This window comes from Ahaetulla prasina, chromosome 2 (genome assembly GCF_028640845.1).
Source record: "Ahaetulla prasina isolate Xishuangbanna chromosome 2, ASM2864084v1, whole genome shotgun sequence".
In the NCBI taxonomy this organism is placed as follows: Eukaryota; Metazoa; Chordata; class Lepidosauria; order Squamata; family Colubridae; genus Ahaetulla; species Ahaetulla prasina.
The window spans coordinates 68,196,484-68,220,496 of record NC_080540.1 but is presented as its reverse complement, the minus strand read 5'-3'; the positions used below and the strand labels follow the sequence as shown (position 1 = coordinate 68,220,496).

The 24,013-nt window shown below is 38.5% G+C and overlaps 1 protein-coding gene across 4 annotated transcripts in view; it reads right to left on the bottom strand.

Moving 5' to 3' along the window:
- The window catches only part of IQSEC1 (IQ motif and Sec7 domain ArfGEF 1), a 350,333-nt gene that overhangs the window by 129,968 nt on the left and 196,352 nt on the right, over positions 1 to 24,013 (bottom strand). Inside the window, exon 1 of one of the 4 annotated variants that reach the window (XM_058168490.1) lies at positions 20,407 to 20,542. The exons of the other annotated variants lie outside the window; for them this stretch is intronic. Coding sequence (XP_058024473.1) covers positions 20,407 to 20,474 — 68 coding nt within the window. The 5' untranslated portion in view covers positions 20,475 to 20,542. Of the gene's footprint in view, positions 1 to 20,406; positions 20,543 to 24,013 lie in introns of those variants that run through there. 4 annotated transcript variants of the gene reach the window in all.

Sequence of the window (24,013 nt, the reverse complement as noted above, 5' to 3'; positions counted from 1 at the left end):
GATTTCACTTCAAGCATATTTCTATATATTTCATACACATTTTTAACCTAATTTATTATTTTTCCATCTGTCATATACACAGTGCACTACTATTTCTAGTCATGTCTTTTCTTCTACTGATTGAAATTCTCCAGGTTCTTCATCTTATCCTGTCAGGTTTCAGTTTCACTACAATCTACAAAAATACACCTGTCCATTTACTTACTTTTTCACTTAGTATTTTGTGTTATGTGTGTGTGTTTTATTCATAGCTGAAACAAATATCTATGTGGAAATTTATTTTCTCCTCGTCAGATTCTATTCCTTTTTCACATCCTCAATTATTTATTTGGAACAGGCAGATACTAGGATTGTCTGAAGCTTCAAAGGGATGGCTTGCTTTCATAAAGCTTCAAACAAAGCACTCCATCACCCCATCCTCGCTGCAAGATTTTTCACAAAGCAATGTGTAGTTTACCTTGATGAATGAAATGAGCTTTTCTCTACTTCAGAGCTCTGCTCAGCTTTTTGTCTGAGCATGGTTCCAAATACTTCCATGCTTCAGCAAATGCAAGTTTCAAATGCTATGAGCCATCTTGCAATGTGTGTCAAGCTGCCCAATCTAAGGTCCATTTGTTGCGCAATGAAAGTCTTCCAGGTTAGGCTGCTCATGTTTACTGTGGACAATCCCTAAGCCATCCATCCTGCAAATGCTGGAGGAGAAGGCTGAGAAGACCTTTCTTCTACAAGGTAGACTCAAATGCTTTGACAAGATGAAACAAATCATGCTGTCTTCGACGCTAAAATTGCAATGTCAAAACAAATCTGTGACACTCTCCCCAGATCTAGCAAGTTTTACATATTTATTTCTTGCCCTTGTTGGTAAAACTCAATTTAGTAAATATTACAATCTTTTAAAAATCAACCAGTACTTTTCCTTAATAACAAAGTAACAGAAATTATGCTGAAGGAACACGCTGACTCATACAGAAAAATTAAATAAACTTGTTAGAAACATGGGAAAAAATTTCAGAGAGGAATGTTACATTTACGCAAGCACAAAATTTAAGAGAAAATTTTTATAAAATGTTTTATAGATGGCATTTAGATCCAAAAAAACTGTCGTGTATGTATCCAAATGTGAAAGCAAAATGTTGGAGATGTGATTGTGAGGATGCTACTTATTATCATATATGGTGGACTTGCAAAAAAGTTAAAGCTTTTTGGATTAAAATATGGTGGATTATGCAGAACATTTTGAAGAAGAAGATCAAGTTTGCGCCACAGTTCTTTTTATTAGGAATAATTCCAGATTGCACTGTTATAGAGACAAAATTTATTTTGAATTTAATAACTCCTGCGAGATTATTGATTGCACAATATTGGAAGAAAGAAGACTTACCTACAACTGGAGAATGGATTAGTAAAGTATCATATTTAGCAGAAATGGCAAAAATTTCTGCCTATTTGAAAGACTATACACAAGAAAAATATATTTTGGAATGGAGAAAGTGGATTGATTATATTCAAAATAAGTACCAGATCAAAAAATACCAATTAGTTTTTGAGTGAAGTTAGGATTTGCTATGTATTAGAGTTTAAGAAAGAAGGGAATTGATAAGGTGATGGTGTGAAATGACTGAGGATTATGTTTTATGTTATATTTTAGATTATGTTTGTTAGATACTATACCCTGTATTCTGTTCTGGGAAGTCTCTGAGGGGTGGGGAGGGGAGAGGGGAAATGGCGGGGGGAAAGGGGGAAGATTATAAATTGATTGATTGCCATTGTACAGGAATAATTGTAGAATTAAATAAGTTGGAATGGTGTAAAGTTGGGGCTTCTCAGTAACCACTCCGGAAGGGAAAGGGTAAGGAGAGAGGAATAAAGAAGGAAGAAAGTAGGTAGGTAGGTAGGGGAGAAGAGAGGGGGAAGAAAGGATAGGAGCAGAAGGAGGGGAAGATAGAGGGTTAAAGGATGGAAGTGAGAAGTGGGAAGGAGGAGGGGAAATAGGGAAGCGAGGAGGAAGGTGGGGAAAGTAGAAGAAGGATGAGAAGGGTAGAAAGGATTAAGGAAGGGAGTGGCGACTGAGCAGGCCTGATTGAGCATAATTTGAGTATACGATCGATTGTTGCATAAGTGATTGTACTGTACACTGGTCAAATTATTGGAATTATTATGGAAAAATAAAAACCTTTTTTTAAAAAACAAAAGAAAAGAAAAATTAAATAAACTAACAATTTATCCAAATGTTGTGCTCTATAGGATCATAGCACTATTTTTTAAATGGGCCAAGTAGTTAATTTTAAAAATGCAAAAGATGGTTTGACTGTAGTATTATTTTAAATTAGTTTTATAGACATCTTACTGGTTAACTAGAAATATGTCACTATTCAGACATAATGCAGACATGTTCTCTTTGAATCTCATTGACTAAACATCAAGAGGACCTCATCTGTGCAAGTGTCTATAAATATGATTACAGAAAACTAACATCCTATCAGTGTGGATTGGCTATGATCCAGCTTGCTGTGGCATCACATTTTATCATTCCAATTAAAAAAAAGAGTGTGGTTAGGACACTCGGTTGGAGGTTAGCAAGCCTGCATTCAAGACCCGAGTGCTGCTGCATGGTGTGGTGAGTTCCCGTCATTTACTCCAGCTCCTTGATGGGGACATGAAAGCAGCCTCCACAAGCATGCCCAGGGCAACAATGATTTCACTGGCTAATCCCTTCATACCAGAAGCAACTTAAATGGTGCCTCTGACATGAATGGGAGGAGAAACTGCAACTAAAGAAGAGCAGGCATTTTGCTACATTGTTTAAAATGAGATGTCATTTCACTGGGAGTTTTGATCAAAGCAAAGCATTTTATAGTATGGCCTTCCCTAGGAGACCAAAAACCCTTTTGCAGTAGTGAAATCCAAATTTTTTTACTACCGGTTCTGTGGGAATGGCTTGGTGGGCGTGGTGTGGCTTGGTGGGCATGGCAGGGAAAGGATACTGTAAAATCTCCATTCCCACCCTACTCCTGGGGCCAGCCAGAGGTGGCATTTGCTGGTTCTCCGAACTACTCACAATTTCCGATACCAGTTCTCCAGAATCTGTCAGAAACTGCTGGATTTCACCTCTGCTCTTCTAGCATATAAAAGTGAACCAAATCAAATAGGTCTCACAGACCTCAACCACTGAGTCAGCTGAAGCACAACTATTGGGATTTCTATTTCTATTTTATTTTTTACAGTTCTCAGGTGGAGTGCTTTTCAATTTTATCTCACGGGAACTTTTCTAATCCAGATTTCTGAGAACAGTATTCAAGATACCCCACTGTCTCTAACATCACTCCATGACTGGAGGATGGCCTGATAAAAATGGAAGTCAGGGTCTAGTTGGTGGGCAGTGAGGGAAGAATGAGGGAGTGACTCAGATAATTGCTGGCGAGATAGGATTGGCACTGGGGCAACAATGGTTGAGAGGGAGCCTTTTTCCTCCCTGGAGGGAGGTGATCCCTGGGGACACACTGGAATGAATGTGGAAATTTGACAAAATTAATTTTAAATGCTTCGCACAAGGAAGGTCATTTGGGAAATCAGCAGGAAGTCAAATATCCACTGATTTTCTATCCATCTCTGACCATCCTGTTTATTTAGGTAAGGAGATACCTCTAAAATGATAACCCAATGGGCAAATTAGAGTGAAAACATTCTGCTTTGTGGAAATGCATATGTTTAAAGAAAAAATAGAATTGATCTATATGTTTTTGGTCTAAGAAGTTGCTGAAAGGTGCTAAATAACTAGGCATGTTCTGAACCACTGTGATTTCCCTTGAATACCAAAGTTATCCCCTCTTCAAGGGGAGCCCTACCTAAAACTACATTACAGTAATCCATGTGGGAGGTAACCAGGACATGGGTGACTGAGCATAGGGCCTCCTGGGCACAACAGGCACACAAGCCAAAGTTCTGCAAAGGCTCTGTTAACCACAACTATCACTTGTTCATCAATCAGAAGTTGTAAGACCAGATTATGCACCAGGTCTGGGGCAGTGCCACCACATCCAAAACTAAAGACAGTAAATGTTCAGATCCTGGCAGATCCCAAACCCGAAACCTTGAGTCTTGCAACATGGAGTCTTGCAACATTGAGCTGAAGCCTGTTATTCCCCATCCAAATTCTCACAACCTCCAAGCACGAAGTCAGGATGTCACAACTTTGCTTATTTCATCAGGAATAGGGATATATATCTATGGATGACCTCACTCAGTGGCTTCATATAGATATTAAACAGGAACAGAGAAAATATCAAATCCTCTGGCACCTCATAATCTTTGGTTCAAGGATATACCGTATACCATATTAATGTTATCAAAGGCCACCATAAGGTCAATTATTCCTAAAGAGTAATCTCTAGTTTACTTCTTCCAAGAATCCATCCTCCTCAAGTTAATGTTTTCTAACAGTATGCAGAAGCAGAATTAAAAACTGAATTCTTCATAAGTTCTAGATACTTTTGAACCTTAGTATTTATATCTTGACTTTTAAATTCCCAGCTAAATTTTAACAACTAGCCGAAAGTCACCTAGGTGGCTTTGCGCTTAAAATGGAGCTAGAATTCAGAGTTTACTGTTTTTTAGCCTGATGCCTTAACCATTACACTGATGTGGCTCTCATCATATTCTACTGTTTTCCTATTACTATAAGTTTACATCTATTTCTACTAATTTATTCATTTATTTATGTCTGTGTTCTTATGCCAATGTTTTTAGGATGTTTTCTTATATTAACTATTTCTTAGGTCTCTAACTCTTTTCATTTAACCCAGGTCTTCAGGTCTTGTAGTCAATCTCCGTCCATTTGCTTCTTTCATAGGTAAAATGTTTATTAAGGATTTTGATTACAATAGTAATGCAAATTAAATCTAAAGAAAAAGGAATAAAGAAAGAAAAAGTGCCAGAAAAAAGAAAAGGTTACTCAATGAAATGTATATAATAAATAATATTTATTGTATACATTATTACAATATTAGGTATTAAAGCACTTAATAATACACATTATACTGTGAAGCTAGCAAAAGCTTAACAAAAAGAGAAAATTTGATTTTTATTTTGTAATTGAAAACATCATTTGTTTTCTTCTACACATATCTTTATTTAATTTCTTTACATTTTTTAAAAAATAGATGAGATAACTTATATCCCAAAGATGAAAGTCCTGGTGGGATGCTTTAATACGATGCAACAAATCACTTCAGGATAACCATGATATTCACATTTAAAACCTAGGATACAATTACTATAAAGGGTATTTTGCTGAGGCCCCAAACTGCTTAGGAATGACACTGAGCAGGGTAGGGCTTGGCTGGGAGATCACAAGAAAATTTCAGGATAATAGACCAGACTGGAAAATAATGTAAAAGCTACATCTATGCTTTTAAATAAATATGTACAACTTCAAAATGTAAAGTCTGTGAGTTACACAATCAGTAACTTATTCACTATACGCTGCTCAATAGCAGTGTAATTATGTTTCTCAGAAACACTCGTGCCTGAATTTTGGCAGAACTCAAAATAGAAGGGGATTTTGCAACTTCAAAGGTGAATATCATCAGTTTTCTCATAGAAATGCTTATAGACACAAGACAGAAAGGTCAAGGAAAAGAGAAAATTGTCAGTACTACTCGTACACTCTCTAAAACCTACAATAGAACAAATAAGAGAAATTAAAGTCAGAAGGAATGCCAAACATGACTCAGAGTAAGTCCTATTCAGAACTTTTAAAGAGATCAACTATAGGAAAAGTTCACCTTCATTTTAGCACATGGTTGAGGTTGTCTTGGCTTGGAAGCTAGGCAGGGTCAGGTTTTGTTACCTGGGAAAACTAGGTGAAATTTGGAAGTCGAAAGAGTGGTAAGAAGGTAATTAGCAAATAGCTTCCTTGCTGTTGCCCCAAAAACCCCTACATGGTTGTCTCTATGTGCTTGCCTGGAATGGAATGTGACCTGGAGAAATCTTTATTCATTTTACTGAGCATTTGTCTGTGGTACACAGGGATAAATATACAGCCTAAAATAACACTGAAAAAAATTGTTGTCTTTATTTTCAATTAATATTGCTTCTAAAATTAATTTAGGAGATTATTTTTAAATAGCTTCCAGCGTTTAGCACTTTGGGAATTATTCAGGCTTCTTGGAAAATAGTACTTTAATAAAAAATGAAACGAAATGAAATACAGATAGGGAAAAATAACTTGTTGAGACTTGTTCAGCTTATCCTTTAACTTAAAAACAGCTAATAAAATGAATAAGGGTACTAGAAAAAAAATTCTGTCCTTGAGTAGCTTAATATAGCTTGTATAAAAAAAACTCTGTAATCAGATACTGCATAATGAATATTTAAAATCAAACTGCCTAGAGGCAGATCACAACATTGCTTCAGCAGGATTAAATTTCAATTTCACCCAATTCCTAAGCATCCTTTCATTTTGATGAAGGTTTCTTTTAAAGATGCTTCTTATTGATGGCACTATAGAACATGTCAGAAATCTAAATGCATTGTATAGTTTTACAATAGTACTTCTTTTTAAATGCATAGTGCATTGGAGTAGTACAAATATCTGAACTAACACTAAGCGCTTTTTGTATAAACTGGGTTTTTACCAAATATAACTAGTATTATATTAAATAATTCAGCTGTAATGACCTTAAATCATTAATGTTAAACTTATTATGGAAATACAAGTATAACTGTAATTCCCATTAAAACATGGAAAGACTAAAGCTGGCACGATGTGCCCTTTCTCTCCATACTCACACTGATTGGAAGAAAGCTATAGGAAGCAATTGTATCTAACTGGGAACAGTTTTGCACCTCACATACATCCTATTGATTCTACATACAAAATATATTCTTATCTCTTTTTAGTAAATGTTATAAATAGAATAATAAGGTTGACTTTCATTCAATATAGCTGATTTTCCATAATATTATATAGGCTTTGTGCTATGAATGCTTATTTATTAATGGGGTCCTTCAAACACTCCAAGACCTTAAGGGAATACTTACAATATTCTCTCATTTAGTTTCACATATACATGAAAATCTAACCAAATGGTATTCCGCAAGACTGGATTTATCCTAGTGAGAATTTTAAGACTCATAAATATTTGACCACTGTAACAAATTGGCTTAACACTGGGAAAAATACATAATGATGGGGACTCATCTGGTAAATAGGTTATATGCAGATAGAGACCATCTGGGATTTGAACTTTTTACCTGACCCATGGCTGGACTGTGTTTGTTATCCAAATTGTTTTATTAACAAGATCTGTGCTTCAAAGAAAGAGAAACTCATACTATATGAAGAAAAAAAAACCCTTAAGCTATCTTTGAGATTATGTCATGTGTTTTGCTCATTTTCATTTTCAAGAGCTACACACAAATCAAAGTGTTATAGAAATAAGATAAATTTAGAATGTAATTGTACAAGGTGTTCCAAAAGCTGAAATGCATTGGTTTAAAATGCATGTCATCACAAAATTTCCTGATCTATAATTCACTGGAAAAACAAGCATTATTTGTGCAAATCTTTGAATATTCTAATATCTTGAGGAAAATTATTTATAATTATTAGGAAATAGCACAACTTGACTTAAGAACATTCTTAATACTGTTTGAAATGGTAAGATGTGTCTTTTAAGAAAGATTGCGGTGATAAAACTTATGTGTGTTAAAATAGTGATACATATATCGTACATATGGCCGAAGAAATGGTAAAATTAATAATATTTAAAGTCTACAATTATAGCATACTGATATGTTGCCATATTAGTTTATATTAACTTTACTACTATCAGAGTATTATTCATAAGCACTGGTGTCTAGATATTGAAAAATTAATTTAGGTATGAAATTACTTTGTATATTAAAGTACATTACTAAAAGATTGTAAATAATTCAAGACCTCAGCACGAAACTAAAGTTTCTTAACAAAAGAGAATCTGGAGGTCTTTGGATAACATACCAAAGAAATTCTTTATACATTTATTCAACTAAATTTTAAACAGATAAATGTATTCTACAATATATACATTTAGGATGTCGGTGTGAATTTTGAGTTTGGGAATATAATTTGTTTCTCATACACTGCCTCCTAGTTCATTTCCATATCAAAGTATATACAGAGTACCTGAAAGAATTGATACTTTTTCATTAATTATAGAAACATGTTCTTTAAAAAAATGTAGAGCATTTCTAAGATGATCAAACTGTTGTTAATGGGATAAAAGCATCACAGAGTGACAGCATATGACAGAATAAAATAAATCATTTAAAGGTGCATCCGCATGTCAGAATTTTTAAAGGATTAGACCATACTTTAATTAATTCAAAACTATTTTGATTCAATAATCCATGGTATATACATTTTCAGAACATATAATGAAAATCAAAATGAAGCATATTGAAACATTCCTATTAAGAATGCCACATTTCTAAATTTCCAAAGTTTGTAAAAAGCAAGAGAAGAAAAAGTATTTAAGGGAATAAAGATTATTATGTAATAAATTGACAGATTTATTTCCCAACAGGCTGTTCAGTAGGAAAACTGAACTTTATGTATTTAAATTCTATAAAAGATATATCTAGTAAAAATTTCAGCTTGCTTTGGAAGTAAGGCACAAACAGAGATTAGTATCACTATTCCAAATATAAACAATAACATATTGGAAACAATTATCTATTAAAACAGGATCATTATTTATTGTTAAAACATACTGAATATAATTTTTTAGATCTAAGAAAAATACTTGTCATGTTACTATATACTAATATAGTAAACAAGGTACTTCCATACTTACCAACTATTTAAAAGCCAGTTTTCTTAAGAATGCCACTTCATCAAGATGCCTAACATATTACATCTTCATACGTTCTCCTATTCTTGTTTGAATCCCAGCAACTTCAGCAACATTAATTGTCAACAGCACGAATAATACAGTATGTGCAGTTTAGTTTAATTAAGTAATTGTTAAAAATTATAACAGTCTTGTGTCAGTATAAATACTGACCCTTGTATTCTGGAAGTTCAAAAGAGGATGAGAAGCAGTAAAGTGAGCAAAAGTTTCATCCCATAAACCAAATATTGTGCAAATATCTCGTCTCAATACTGCAACTGGTTTTACTAGTCTCTTGGTACTTTTGCTTCTACATTAAGAAACATTTTGTGAAACCACGGTGTAAATAAATAATAATTTAAATAATTTAAATAAATAATTTGGTAACTTCTCCAACTAGATTAGGTTTCTAACATCTAGGGTTACACAGTATTATGCCAGGTTCAGCTGCCTGAAAGTACAGCTCTTCAGCTATTGAAATCCATTAAAAAGTCTGAGAAACCACATAGAATCTAGGAATAAAGTTGAGTTAAACATAAATATGTTGTCACACCATGCTGAGTTCAATCAGATTTGAGCATGGTCAAAAATAAAGAGTTCAAATATTATTGATGGCAATAAGACAGTTAAAATATGCTTCATCAGACTATCAATGTTAAAACAAAAGGTTTTTTGCTGCCTAAAACAAAAATCAACATGGCAACCTTCACCACTGTGCGCTAAAGCAATTTGGCTGGTAACATTCATTATGGCTGACTGTTTCCTACCATATATTGTAACAGCAGATTAATTCAGAGGCACATAGTGTGCTTTGTATCACAAGTCAATTTCTTGCAAGCATTTGACTATCCTGGCATCTGGTTCTAAGACCACCCCACAATAGGACATGAAAACATTGGACATTGTTTTCCTGCTGGAGAACTTGTGACTCCAGCCATGGGTATCACTCTGTCTTGTAGCTCTATGGACCGGGTTGAGATTAAACAGATGCCCCTCTGATGACGCTCCCAGTTTCAACTCAGTCTACAGCTCGTTTGGATACAAGAGTGGGTTGCTCTTCAGCAAGCTTTTTACTTGTAATTTGGAGGTTTGAATTTTTTTTCTTTTTCTCACTTCTCTCTTCTCTTATTATTGCAACATCAGCTGGGCAGTGGCTTGAGGCGGCCGCCATTCGGTGAGCGCACGCCTCACCACGGGTTGCTTATTGTGGCGGATTCAGCCGTGAGGCACTAATTTTTTTTTTTTTTTTGCATTTATATCCCGCCCTTCTCCGAAGACTCAGGGTGGCTTACATTATGTCAAGCAATAGTCTTCATCCATTTGTATATTATATACAAAGTCAACTTATTTATTTATTTATTTATTTATTAGATTGGGATATTGAGAAGGGGCCCTAGGGACCTTCGGGGGGGGGTCTTCCTTTGGCTAACTGCGGCTGAGAGATGCAGCGCAGAGGTCCCTCAGTGGAATTTCAGGCGATTAGCTCTGGCGGCATTTTAAAGACTTGGCTGCGGAGCTATTGACCGTTGTGAACAGCGTGGTCTTTTCCAACTGCCCAGGCTGCAACGAGCCACCGCTCTCCCTCTGGATTATTAGTAAGCGTGGGAGAGGGTGGAAAACCGTTACCATGGCAGGTTCAGGTGCTCAGAAATTTTTGCGCCATTTTTGAGAGACGTTATTGGCAACCATGCTCAGCGGTCATTTTGTTGGGAATTTTGCCGTGTGGTTCAGGATGTTTTGGGGCTCGGTTATTGGCCCTTCAACACAGCAGAGGAGCATAAGGACATATCTTGCCTGCTCCTTAGGCCAAAATGCAGCCGGGCTGTTACGGCCAACATTTATTCCAGCATTTATTCCAGCATAATTCCAGCATTTATTTCTGCTGGTTCCTGCAACTGACAGATTGGGGCTTTTTACAAACTATTGCTTCTTTAAGCAGCTGGGTTCGGCTTGTAGGAGGAAGGGAGCTGACAAGTGAAGAGACACAATAGCCCTTGCTGGATGTTGACTGGCGGTTTCGCAGTCACATAGTTTTTTTCTGTCAGCAAATCAGAATTCCTCCTTATGGAGTCGGGGAAGGCTTCCCACTCTCAGGGAATTTCTAGCAGTGGTTCCAGACGTCGTCATTATAGTACTAGACATGGAAGCACAGAAGTTGCAGCAAAGATTAGGGCCAAGGCTCTGGCGCTTAAATGCCATTCCAAAACACAGGAGAATGTGGAAAAACGTCTTCAGAATGCCTTAGAAAGGCAAGTGGAGAGGAGCCTCAAGGTGGCAGAGAAAAGGAAGCATTTAACAGTGCAGGCAATGGTTCAGCATAAAGAGATGGCCTCAGAAGACAGATCCTTATCACCTGTCCCTTCTGCAGTAGGTTACCACACAAGGGCTTTGTCGCCTTCTCCTGGAGGTGGCGAGCAGGCAATGGTGGTTCAGCCTATTTCTACTCCATCTGAGGTACTGGCTCCCCCTGTATCTAGTGAGACAGCAGCCATGGATACAGATATGCCACCGATTGTCCAGCAATGGATTGCTGCAGCTGTACAGAGAGGCTTTGAGGCAAGTAGACAGCTCAAAAGGAAGGCGGAAGTGGCAACTAAACAGAAGAGTCAGGTGGCTAGACAGGAGGCGGAGTTAACCTCAGGTTAACATCAGGGGCAGATTCTGAGGTCTCCCTCTCTATGGAGGAAGGAGAGCAGGAACAGGTGTTATAAGATGAGGAAGGGGTGCTGTCTGATCAACCCATTTTTAAAGGGTTGTTTCGGCCTCATCTTTTTAAGCCACTCCTACTTAAGGCCAAGGCATCCACAAAACAAGGTGCCCCTTCGGAACCGACCGACATGTCGGCTATGCAGGATCCGGCACAGATTCTGTTCTCAGAACCAGCCGTTGAGGCGGAGACCATTCCTGCTCCACAATTGTTTTTGGATGTCATTCAAAAACAGTGGAACTCTCTGGGGGCATATCCTGATTTGACATCTTATGATAGACGGTTTTATAATCCATCGCCAAACCTGGTGGAGCTCCTCAAAGTGGATGTGGATGTGGATGAGCCGGTGTTAGCCTTATCATCGTCATCAGTCACGTTGGCCGAGCCAGAGGAAGTGCTGAAGCCGGATGACCATAAGCTGGAGTTGGCTCTCAGACGAGCATACCAGGTGGCTGCCTAGGGGATCAAAGCTGCCACGGCAGCTTCTTTTTTTACCAGAACTTCGCTGCTGTGGCTCAAGCAGCTACAGGATAAGGTACCGGTGATGGATCTGAGGGTCCATCAGGACTTTAGTAAGATAGTGGCTGCAGCAGAATATACCGCAGATGCCACTTTGGCCTCGGTGAAATTTGGAGCACGTGCCATAGCTTCAACAGTCATGGCCAGAAGGCTTCTGCGGCTGAAGAATTGGCAGGTGGACACTAAGTGCAGGTGGCGGCTGTCTTCAGCCCCCTTCAAGGGCTCTAAGTTATTATTAGATCCTTTGTTGTCCGAGCCCAAAGATAGAAAGAAGGTATTGCCTGTGCTATTGCAGAAAACAGAGGCACGGGCATCTATGTCCTTTAGAAGGCTTTATTTTCATCCTTACGGAGGATCAGGGACCTCTCGATACCAGAGACCCATTTTTCAGGGTCCGTCAGGGCAGACAGGTCAGTTTTCCCAGTCAGGATCAGGGTTTATGGACAGGAATAGCTATAGGGCCCAGTCTAAATGCCCATACCGAGGGGGGAACAATCATTTCTTTCGTCATACCCATTGACTGCAGGGATGGGACTCCCATTGGTGGCCATTTAGGCCTCTTCACAGACCAATGGGAGGCTACTACCACCGATGCCTGGGTAAGGGAGACCATTTCATCAGAATTCCTCGCAGTACCTCTGAGGGTTTTCATTTGTTGTCCTATGTCTCGAGATGCAGCAAAGAGACAGCTCATGGATTATCAAGCATTTGGCAGACATAGGAACGGTGTAGCCCGTACCATGGTCAGAACAGGGAGACGGGTATTACTCAATGCTGTTTATCATTCAGAAGCCCTTGGGAGGGACTGCGACCAATTCTAAATCTAAAGGGCCTGAACTGGTATTTGCAGTATTGGAGGTTCAAGATCCACTCTGGTCAGTTCTGCAGAATGTTCGGAGGGGGGACTTCTTGACCTCCATTGATCTCACGGAAGCTTATCTGCATGTTCCGATACATCGAGATCACCTGAAGTTCTGTTAGGATGGGCAGCACATACAGTACCGGGCCCTACCCTTTCGTCTGGCATCAGCTCCCAGGGTCTTTACGAAAATATTGGCTGCATTAGGAGCTTTGCTCGGGGCCAGGCCTATTCGCCTTCAAGCTTACCTGGACAATATTTTGGTGCAGTCAACATCCAGGATACAGGTGAAGGAGGATCTGTGGGAGGATCACTGTCTACAGGCCCATGGCTTTTCCATAAATGTAAAGAAAAGCCATTTCACACCATCAACCCATCTATTACATCTGGGGGCACTGATAGACATGCTCAATTGTCAAGTATTCCTATCACCATAGAGGCTAGACAGCATCAGGGACCTGATCGATCAGATAAGTTCAGCCAGACGGGTGTCCTTAGCAAGGCTTTTGACCCTGTTAGGAAAGATGATATCGCATAGGGATTGTCCCTTGGGCCAGATTTCATGCCAGGCCCCTACAGTGGTTCATGGTGCCGTTCCTGAGGTTGGGGTAAGCCACGCCCAGAGCCACGGTCAGGGTTCTAGGCCCAGTCAGGTTATCCCTACGCTGGTGGAAGTCCAGACACATGTCAAAGGGTTGCCTCTTCATAGAAGGAGAGTTAATAACAGTGACTACCGATGCCAGACTGGCAGGCTGGGGTGTCCATTGTTTAATGCAGGTAGCTCAGGGAGCTTGGTCCCAGGCAGAGGCATGGAGGAGTATCAATTGGCTGGCGGGCGGCCTGACAGGCACTCAAGATGTTCAAACACACCCTACAACACTGCCATGTGCTTCTTTTGACCAACAATACCACAGTCAAGGACCATATCAACAGACGGGGGGAATGAGGTCCAGGACTCTGATGGAGGAGACGATCCTTCTCTGTCGTTGGGCAGAACACAATCTGAGCTCCCTCAGGGCAGAGCATATAGCCGGGACTGACAATGTCAGGGCAGATTGGCTGAGCAGGGCACCCATAGACAACTCAGAGTGGCGTCTACTCCCGGACTTGTTCACAGAGGTGGTAACTCAGTTCGGTCGCTGGTCATTGACCTCTTTGCATTGTCCATGAACAGTCAGCTGCCCAGTTTTTTCTCCTGATTTCCGGATCAGGGAACAGAAGGAGTCAATGCGCTGCATTGTCCTTGACCACAGGGCCTCCTTTATGCTTTCCCCCCTCTACCACTTTTGTCACAAGTCATAGGCAAGATTGTGCAGACCAGAGTGGAAGTTGTCCTGATTGCCCTGCACTGGCCCACACGTCTGTGGTTCGCAGATCTGGGGAGCTTGTCCATCGCTCTGCTGGGGAGGATGGCACCCAAAAGGATCTCCCTCAGCCAGGAGCTGATTCTCCATCCAGAGCCCCAGTGGCTACATTTGACCATGTAGCGATTGAGCAGAGCCTCCTGGAGGGATGGAATTTCTCCTCAGCAGTGAAATAGACCTTGCAAGCAGCCGGACGCCCATCCACGAGACACATTTATGATTCTACGTGGTAGACATTTAGCATATGGTACACTGACAGACAGATCAGGCTGACCAAGATTAAGGTCCTGCAGCTGCTCGAGTTCTTGCAAGCAGGTTTGGAGAAAGGGTTGTCACCAGCTACCCTTCACAGACAAGTAGTGGCTGTTGCATCAGTATTGGCTTCTGGAAATAGGATTTCGGTGACTCAACATCCAGATATAAGACTGTTCCTTAGGGGGGCACTAATTTGTGGCCCACGGTGGTGCACGTTATCCCACCTGGGACCTTCCTAAAGTCTTGATCGCACTTACTAAGGACTCCTTTGAACCTCTTAGGACAGTTAGTTTGCATTTTTGACATATAAGGCACTCTTTCTGGTGGCTATTACATCGGCCAGATGAATATCAGAGCTGGCCGCACTTTTAGTGAAGCAAGACTTGTGTATCTTCCAGTCCAACCGAGTGGTTTTACGACTAGACCCGGCCTTTATGCCGAAGATAAATTTGTTGTTCCACAGGGCACACAAATTAGTTTTCCTGGATTTTTGCCCTAATCCTTCACATGACAGAGAGCATACCTGGCACAAATTGGATGTTCGGCGGGCCTTAAAGATTTATATTAGGAGGACCCAAACGTTCAGATGCACGGAGGCCCTCTTTGTTTCATTTTTACCACCTGCAATGGGGCAGAAACTTAGTGCTTCAGCGGTGGGCAGATTACTATGGGCTACTATTGCTCGTGCCTAAGAGGCACAGACCTTACCACATCCCAGGTAGGTTACGGCTCATTCAACACAGAGCGTAGCTACAACCGCAGCCTAGGCAACACAGGCCTCAGTCGAAGAGATCTGCAGATCTCGTGGTCGACTCTGTCGCCTTTCATCCGACTTTATTGTCTGGATGCTTATGCCTTGGCAGAGGCAGCATTTGATTGTCGAGTACTACAGCAGGTCAGGTTTTGGAGACGCCAACCGGAACTGACCAGACAATTTCCCACCTTTGAGGACTGCCAGTTTTGGTAAGTCCCATGGCTGAAGTCACGAGTTCTCCAGCAGGAAAAGGGATATGGTCCTACCTAATACACCCGTTTTCTGCTGGGAAGGAGTGACTCCAGCCCCACCCTAAACCAGGGATCTGGTCAGGGAGACATCCGTGGGGTGTCATTACAGGTGGGGTATTGGCATGGTATCCTGTGACATTGCGGAACGACGTTGAAACTGGGAGCGTCATCAGAGGGGGCGTCTCTTCAATCTCAACCCAGTACATAGAGCTACAGGACAGAGTGATACCCATGGCTGGAGTCACTTCTTCCCAACAGAAAAAGGGTATATCAGGTAGGACCAACACCCCTTTTAGTTTATCTCTGAGAGGGGAAAGCCTTTGTGAGGTTGTGGCCTCCCTTTTTAAAAAAAAATAACTCTGTAAGGTTTGCAGGACAGTTATAGAACTGTAAGTAAGTTAACTGCTGGATAATATCTTAATTTCTTAATTTTTTTGTTTCTATTTGCATAGCACAGGGGAATCTGGGAAAGTTATTTTAGCTCTAAATGCCATTGGGCTGTTTTGTACTCCAGCTCCTTCTGACACAAGTGCTAACACTGCTTTCATTGACCTAGTTAAGCAGATCATATGAACACACATTCAATATTTTTGGTTTTGTACTTGATTATAAAAACAGAGGTATCCTAAAGATATATTTGACACATCCTAAATAGAAATGCAGAACTCAGTATGGGATTATACCATTCCATTTTATGTTAAAACTCAACATAGTGGTATTGGTCAGTTTCTTTAATAAAAGTTACCAGAGCCATTCCTCTTTCTCTTCCTCTCCCAATACTTCCAATAGGGATATACATATTATGTATTCTGATTTATTTTTAATAATATATAATTTGCAGAAACGTCTGCAAAAAACAACAAAGCTCAGAGAGCACCAAGAACCCCACAGCTCAACCCTGAGCAGCAAATATTCTCTTCTATCAATAAAATTTGAAGCCAGTACTATTTAGAAAGATGCTAATATATTGGCTGCAACAGAAATGAAGCACAATAATTGAAAGACAACTCATTGAAACAAGATGGAAAAAGTCTGTACATGATGAAAGTACCATGACATCTCACAATGAAAGAACAATGTTTTACTTTTTCCAGATGTGTGAAGCTTTGAAAGCAAACCATCAAATCTTTTCTTTCATTCCTTGAAAATTGAACTTTAAGATGCAAGCATAAAGTTATGCATTACTCTCTTGTAAACCCTACAATTTATTCCCTGTGGGTAGTGAATATGTTGACGAAGAACGTTCCAGTCTACTTTTCCAACCACTAAACCAAATTTGGGAATAAACTACTTCAGGCTTTACTATTAAAAACATTGGTAATACAATATCTAATTGATTTTATCCCTTTCCTGGCAGTATTTACTAGTGTTTTTGTACTGGCATGATTCTGTAGATCTGAAATGCTAGCACCACAGGGACATACAACAGAAATCCTGTGAAGAATTTTATTTTTTAAATTTGAAGCATTTAATGTAATCCTGGATATAATTTATACATAACACATATTGTTTTCTGCATAACAATAACCTTAAAAATCGAAACGCTAAGGATGAAATACATATCTCTGGATAATAAATCTATTCCATTTGAAAACCAGCTAGTTCTTTTGACATTTTAAAGAGCTCAGGAAGACACACAGAGACCTTATAGAATAGAATAGAACAGAACAGAACAGAATAGAATCTTTTATTGGCCAAGTGTGATTGGACACACAAAGAAGTTGTTTTGGTGCATATGCTGCCAGTGTACATAAAAGAAAAGATATGTTCTTCAAGAATTCTAAGGTACACCACTTTTTTTTTTTTTTACATTTATATCCCGCCCTTCTCCGAAGACTCAGGGCGGCTTACAGTGTATAAGGCAATAGTCTCATTCTATTTGTATATTTACAAAGTCAACTTATTGCCCCCCCAACAATCTGGGTCCTCATTTTACCTACCTTATAAAGGATGGAAGGCTGAGTCAACCTTGGGCCGGGCTTGAACCTGCAGTAATTGCAGGCTACTGTGTTCTAATAACAGGCTCCTTACAGCCTGAGTTATTCCGGCCCTTAATGATAGTCATAGGGTACAAATAAGCAATCAGGAAACAGTATCAATATAAATCGTAAGGATACAAGCAACAAAGTTACAGTCATACAGTCATAAGTGGGAGGAGATGGGTGATGGGAACCATGAGAAGATTAATAGTAGTGCAGATTTACTAAATAGTTTGACAGTGTTGAGAGAATTATTTGTTTAGCAGAGTGATGGCCTTCGGGAAAAAACTGTTCTTGTGTCTAGTTGTTCTGGTGTACAGTGCTCTATAGCATCATTTTGAGGATAGGAGTTGAAACAGTTTATGTCCAGGATGTGAGGGGTCTGTAAATATTTTCACAGCCCACTTTTTGACTCGTGCAGTATACAGGTCCTCAATGGAAGGCAGGTTGATAGCAATTGATTTTTCTGCAGTTCTAATTATCCTCTGAAGTCTGTGTCTGTCTTGTTGGGTTGCTGGGTTTGGCTACTCTAGCTACTCTACTAGCTACTCTAGTGCAAGAAAATAATTTAAGACAATAATTTGATTATTTTACTGCAATAAGTGAAAGGGATTTTTCAAGACATTCTCCTTATCACTGGAATGAAAAATGAAATGTCAGTTTGCAAGCATGTGATACATAAACAGAAGGACTGACTGAAATTTATTAAATACATGGATGAATTATTTTAAAGAGAATCTGGTGCTTCCTGAGAAGCATGAAGAGCACCAATATAGTTGAAATAATCAGTAGGATGGAGTCAGCTAAATGAAGCAAAGAAAGCTTGAAAGGAAAGGAGACTAATTTAAATAATCTAAAATAATTCTGCTCTACTATGAACACTACATTTCAGATCACAAAAATGGATTCTCTTACTTACAAGACATGAAGGGATTTCATTTGTACAATTGTATACTTTTTCTTGTAATTGATAATAGTTCTACTTAATGAAAGTTTGGGTCCATATAGACAGAAAAAGCATTGCTGAAAATGAAAGTGGCTGCAGCAATGGACAGTTAATTATCAAGTAGCATCCTTTTCTGAAATATGATAATCTGAAAATTATGGCCTCCTGACATGATTTAAATACTCTACATGTTTAAAACTCTTGACCTGAACTCAGACAGAAAGGGATGTCTATCTCTAGTAGTAAACTGACTATACTAGATAATTTCTGGGATAATTTGTTTTGATAAGATTTAAAAACAAAATTTCAAAGTTTTTTGATGGGAAGGAAAGAAAGGAGGGAAATGAGAGGGAAGGAAAAGGGACACCAATGTGGGAAGAGCTTACCCCAACACTGGATATTATGGGTGAGTAGTTTCAGGGCTCCAGTAGGCTGAGATTTATGAAAGTGGCAAGAAGAAAGGGAGTTAGATATCATGTACAGCCTATTGGTAGCCTGTGGTTTATCTTATATTTTCTTCTGGAAAAGTAGACAATTAACAAAGCTGCTTTAAGGGTCTGTAATTCTTATCACATGGGGGAATTCTGAATACATTTCTCTAAGCAAAAGCTAATTTCAGTGCTACTTCACAGTAGGCACATGACTTCTAACTAACATTTTGCACTAACACTTTATTCCAAGCATTTAAAGATCTGTATCAAGATTATTACTTTGGAATGCAATAATAGGGGCAAAGCTGAAACATGACCATACTTGAAAACACAGTAAATCTAAATTTAGTCCCAAAGTTTATATTTCTTTTCTGTAGCAAAGATAGAAATAGTTATTTGTCAGCTATATAAACAAATACCAATCCTCTTTAAATCTGCAGTGCTTTTACTTACTTGTATATGACTCACTGCTTCCGTCTTGCTGCTTATTTTTTGTGCATATATTTAAGAGTATATATTTTTATGTCCTGAAGGTCAGAGTTAATATTCTTAATAAGATAATGGAAACTATTTCACTATTTCATAGTCATGCCAGTAGTGCCCCTAATTCTAACCCAAACTATTCTTTACATTTATGGAAAGCCCAAGCAATCAATCCTACTTTATATATTAAGTAATCCTTTGCCCTTTGGACCCCTTGGGATCTATAGCTACAACAGATTTCCCCCCCCTCTAGGATTGAAAGTGAAATCTTAAAGCCTCTTACGTGTTTAAACAAATGTGAAATAAATATCTTGCAAATAACCAGACTACACTATTTCTTTACCACAGTTAATAATTACAGTGTGAAATACAGTGATTACTTAGACCATGTATTTCCTTGAGAGTGTCGGCTACAAAAATCCCATGCAAAACATATACCACGGCTTAAAAGAAACCATAGTGTGAAATAAATAAGGAAGAAACTCCCTAAGCCAGTTCAAGTACTTGTTTAATGGTGTCCTTCTTCATGGCAGCTTCTTTCAAAGTTACAGGATCAGAGCTTAGAAAAACATTCAATGTAACAAACAGGTCAGAAGAATGAGGAAAGGATCAGTACAGTCTGCTGTACTGAAACCAATAGCCTTTTTAAAAAACATACAGAACTTCAAGTAAGACTCTGACATTACTACCCAGAGGAATAGATTAAGTTACTCCTATGGTTTTACTTATATCCTACAAAGTTCACTTGCAGTGCCTGTAAACAAAAGCAATGGTGGAATATACGTCACATATACTGTAAGAGTATACAAAAGAGTTAAACCTTTAGGGCTAAAACACAGTTTGACCCCCAGCACAACTGAAGGAAAATAATAATACTTTTCTTCAGTCAGCATTTGCTGCATTGTGCAGCAAACCAATCGAATGGAACACTGCCCTAGACAAACGGACTGAGCCCACAGGACGGGCTATAAATTTCAAACAGTACCTGATTGTCCTGACTGAAATGCAGTATTTCCACATTAGATTCCACATTGCACTGCCATCTCCCGTCATGACCACCTCAGAAGTGTTGCAAAAAGCACACTTGTTCTGAAGAACCTAATAAAGTAGCACATTTAGCAGTTGCAGAGCAAAAGTAAGCCAAGTTTCAGGAGACAGTCAAGCTCTGATTCATGATCTCACAATGATTCCCTAATGTCTGCTGGCTTAAACTCTGCAACTCACGGAGGGAAGCCAGTTTTCCCATCTGAGATCTCAAATTACTGCCTTCTTCAGTATTTACATTATTCACTAACTAGGAAATCCAGCTCTGTTTGGAAAGTAACAAATCCTTGGTTTAGATGACTAAGGAAGTAACTTATTGATTATTTATTTCTCTCATTCCAGAACATTATTTGCTAGAACCATAGTTGTTTTAGGAATAGGAAACATAATTAATTCATGTGAAGGCAATAGTGTAAACATCCCAACACTTTTGCCTAATATAATGAAATTCTGTGCCAGAAAAAGTATGAGTAATATTCCAATGCTGGATATGAACACATATTAGAGGAATGACTATCTACACTCCCAATACTATATAACATTAACAGTCAGAAAAGGCAGTCTGTTATTGAAAAGCTACTCAAGAGGAAAAGCTTAAATGAAAAAAAAAAGAGAGAGAGACAAACTGGAGATAAACCCTGTACGGTAATTCAATCTTTAGATTTATTTTATCAATCTAAAATAATGAAAGAAATGTTGCACTTTAAGCATTATTGCATACTTGCATCGATAGTATATGTGATGTATATGTTACATTACAGTATATATAGTATATGTAACATTTGCTTTACTACTGACTAGTCATTCTTTCAAGAACCATTTTGCTTGTGCCATCATTATATACAGTTAGAAATCTAATAAAAGAGATCCTTCTGTTCTTGCTGCCTGTAGATTTCATGGAACACTTTTTATGCAAAGTGAAATAGAAAACTCATCCAGTTTCTTATGGATTGTAGGAACAATGATACGTATTTGTAATACTGTCGTATTGAGAAACAAAGAGCCAAATTCAAGCCATTTTCTGAACAAGAAAGCCTTTATATTATAATCCTTGTTTTGTTTTTCTGAGAAACAAAGCTTTATACTTGGAGGAAGGTCAGAGCTTTCTGTGAATATTGTGAAGTTTTTTTTTCCTATTACAACTTGTCATGTAAATCAGTTTATAAAGAGAACAATAATATCAATCATACGCATGAAAATAAGATCATTTTCAAGACCCTAGATAATTATTTTATAAATTCTGATACACATATTCAATAATGAGAACGTTTAATTTTGCAATTTGAAGTCTGTAATGGAAAACTCCAGGCGTTCCATTGCACAGTATATCTCAAATGTAATTCTTTTCTATCCTAGATATTCAAAGAGTTTCCTACTCCATACTATTCCTCTATCTGGCTAATGTAAGTCTAATAAAAGAGGAGCAGTAGATACATATGTAAGATAGCTGACAACTGCACATTTTTGGTCCCTACCCCTTCATTATATTTATTGTACATCCCTCTTTTCTTCAAGTTGTTTTAAGTACTGAAGAATTCAAAACTTTACTCATTATGTTATGACAATTTTGTTGATCCTAATAAAGTTATTGTTCTATTTTTTCCCCTCATGCATACAAAAATAAACATAAGCTAAGTACGTTGTCAGCCATCAATAATTTACACTTGATATATAGCAAAAATTGATAAGCAGAGTATTATTATTGTGTGATGAGAGTAACAAGCTGACAGTTACGAAGAGTAACTTTGACAATGGAACAACAAACCAAAGATATATTTTCTTTCTGTTTTGATTAAAATAAGTTTTAATTCTAAAACCTAAAAATTTTTCACTGACCAAGGCATGAGCCAATATGAGTAGGGCTTGAGAAATGAGTGCAATTAACATACAAGATGAACCCTCTTAGCTATGACTGCCATCTGTTCTTTGAGAAGGAACTGTAAGTCCGGATAGATCAAAATGTTTGTCAATTAATGACTTCTGTGACCATATTATAATTAATTGTGTTCTCTTCGCCGATGATGTTAAACTATTTAACACTACCAACAATACGGCTATCCTTCAAAAGATCTTGACTTTGTGTCGGAATGGTCAAAAATTTGGCAACTCCAAATCTCAACCAACAAATGCTCTGTCTTACACATTGGAAAAAAGAATCAGAACACTAAATACAAGCTTGATGGATATTACCTTGTAGATGACCCTCACCCCGTTAAAGACCTTGGAGTTTTCATATCAAATGATCTAAGTGCCAAAGCCCACTGCAACTACATCGCAAAAAAGGCTTTAAGAGTTGTAAACTAAATCTTGCATAGCTTCTTCTCCAGAAAGATTACACTACTAACCAGAGCATATAATTTGCTAGACCAATTCTTGAATACAGCTCAACTGTCTGGAACCCACACCTCATTTTGGACATAAATACAATTGAGTGTGTCCAGAAATATTTTACAAGAAGAGTTCTCCACTCCTCTGTTTACAACAAAATACCTTATGCCACCAGACTTGAAATCCTGGGTTTAGAAAATTTAGACCTCCGCCGCCTTCGACATGACCTGAGTTTAACTCATAGAATCATGTTACAATGTCCTTCCTGTTGAAGACCACTTCAGTTTCAATCGCAACAATACACAAGCACACAATAGATTTAAGCTTAATGTGAACTGCTCCAATCTTGATTGCAGAAAATACGACTTCAGTAACAGAGTTGTTAATGCCTGGAATGCACTACCTGACTCTGTGGTCTCTTCCCAAAATCCCCAAAGCTTTAACTAAAAACTAAAAACTCTCTACTATTGACCTCACCCCATTCCTAAGAACTCTGTAAGGGGCGTGCATAAGAGCACCAGCATGCCTACCATTCCCGTCCTAATATTCCCTTTGATTGTATCCAGTTCATATAGTTATTTCATGCTTATGCTTATATATATGCTTATATCACGTTGCTCCCATGTAACACCACTCCTGCGCAGTTTGCACTGGCTTCCTGTGGTTTTCCGGGTGCGCTTTAAGATTTTGGTTACCACCTTTAAAGCGCTCCATGGCTTAGGACCCGGGTACTTACGGGACCGCCTGCTGTTACCTTTTGCCTCCCACCGACCCGTACGCTCTCACAGAGAGGGCCTTCTCAGGGTGCTGTCCGCCAAACAATGTCGGCGGGCGGCCCCCAGGGGTACGGCCTTCTCTGTGGGAACTCCTACGCTCTGGAACGAGCTTCCCCCTGGGTTATGTCAAGTGCCTGATCTTCGGACCTTTCGCTGTGAGCTGAAAACGCACCTATTTATTCAAGCGGGACTGGCTTAAAATTTTATTAGGGTTATTTATATTTTAATGTTTTAAATGGTTTTAAATTCGGCCACTTTATAATATGTTTGTTTTAATTTCTTTTAATGTTTATATTGAGATTTTTTACATGGCTGTACACTGCTCTGAGTCCTTCGGGAGAAGGGGGGTATAAAAATTGAATAAAATAAATAAATAAATAAATATATCATATAGCTATTTCTTGCTTATGCTTATATATACTGTTGTAACAAATAAATAAATAA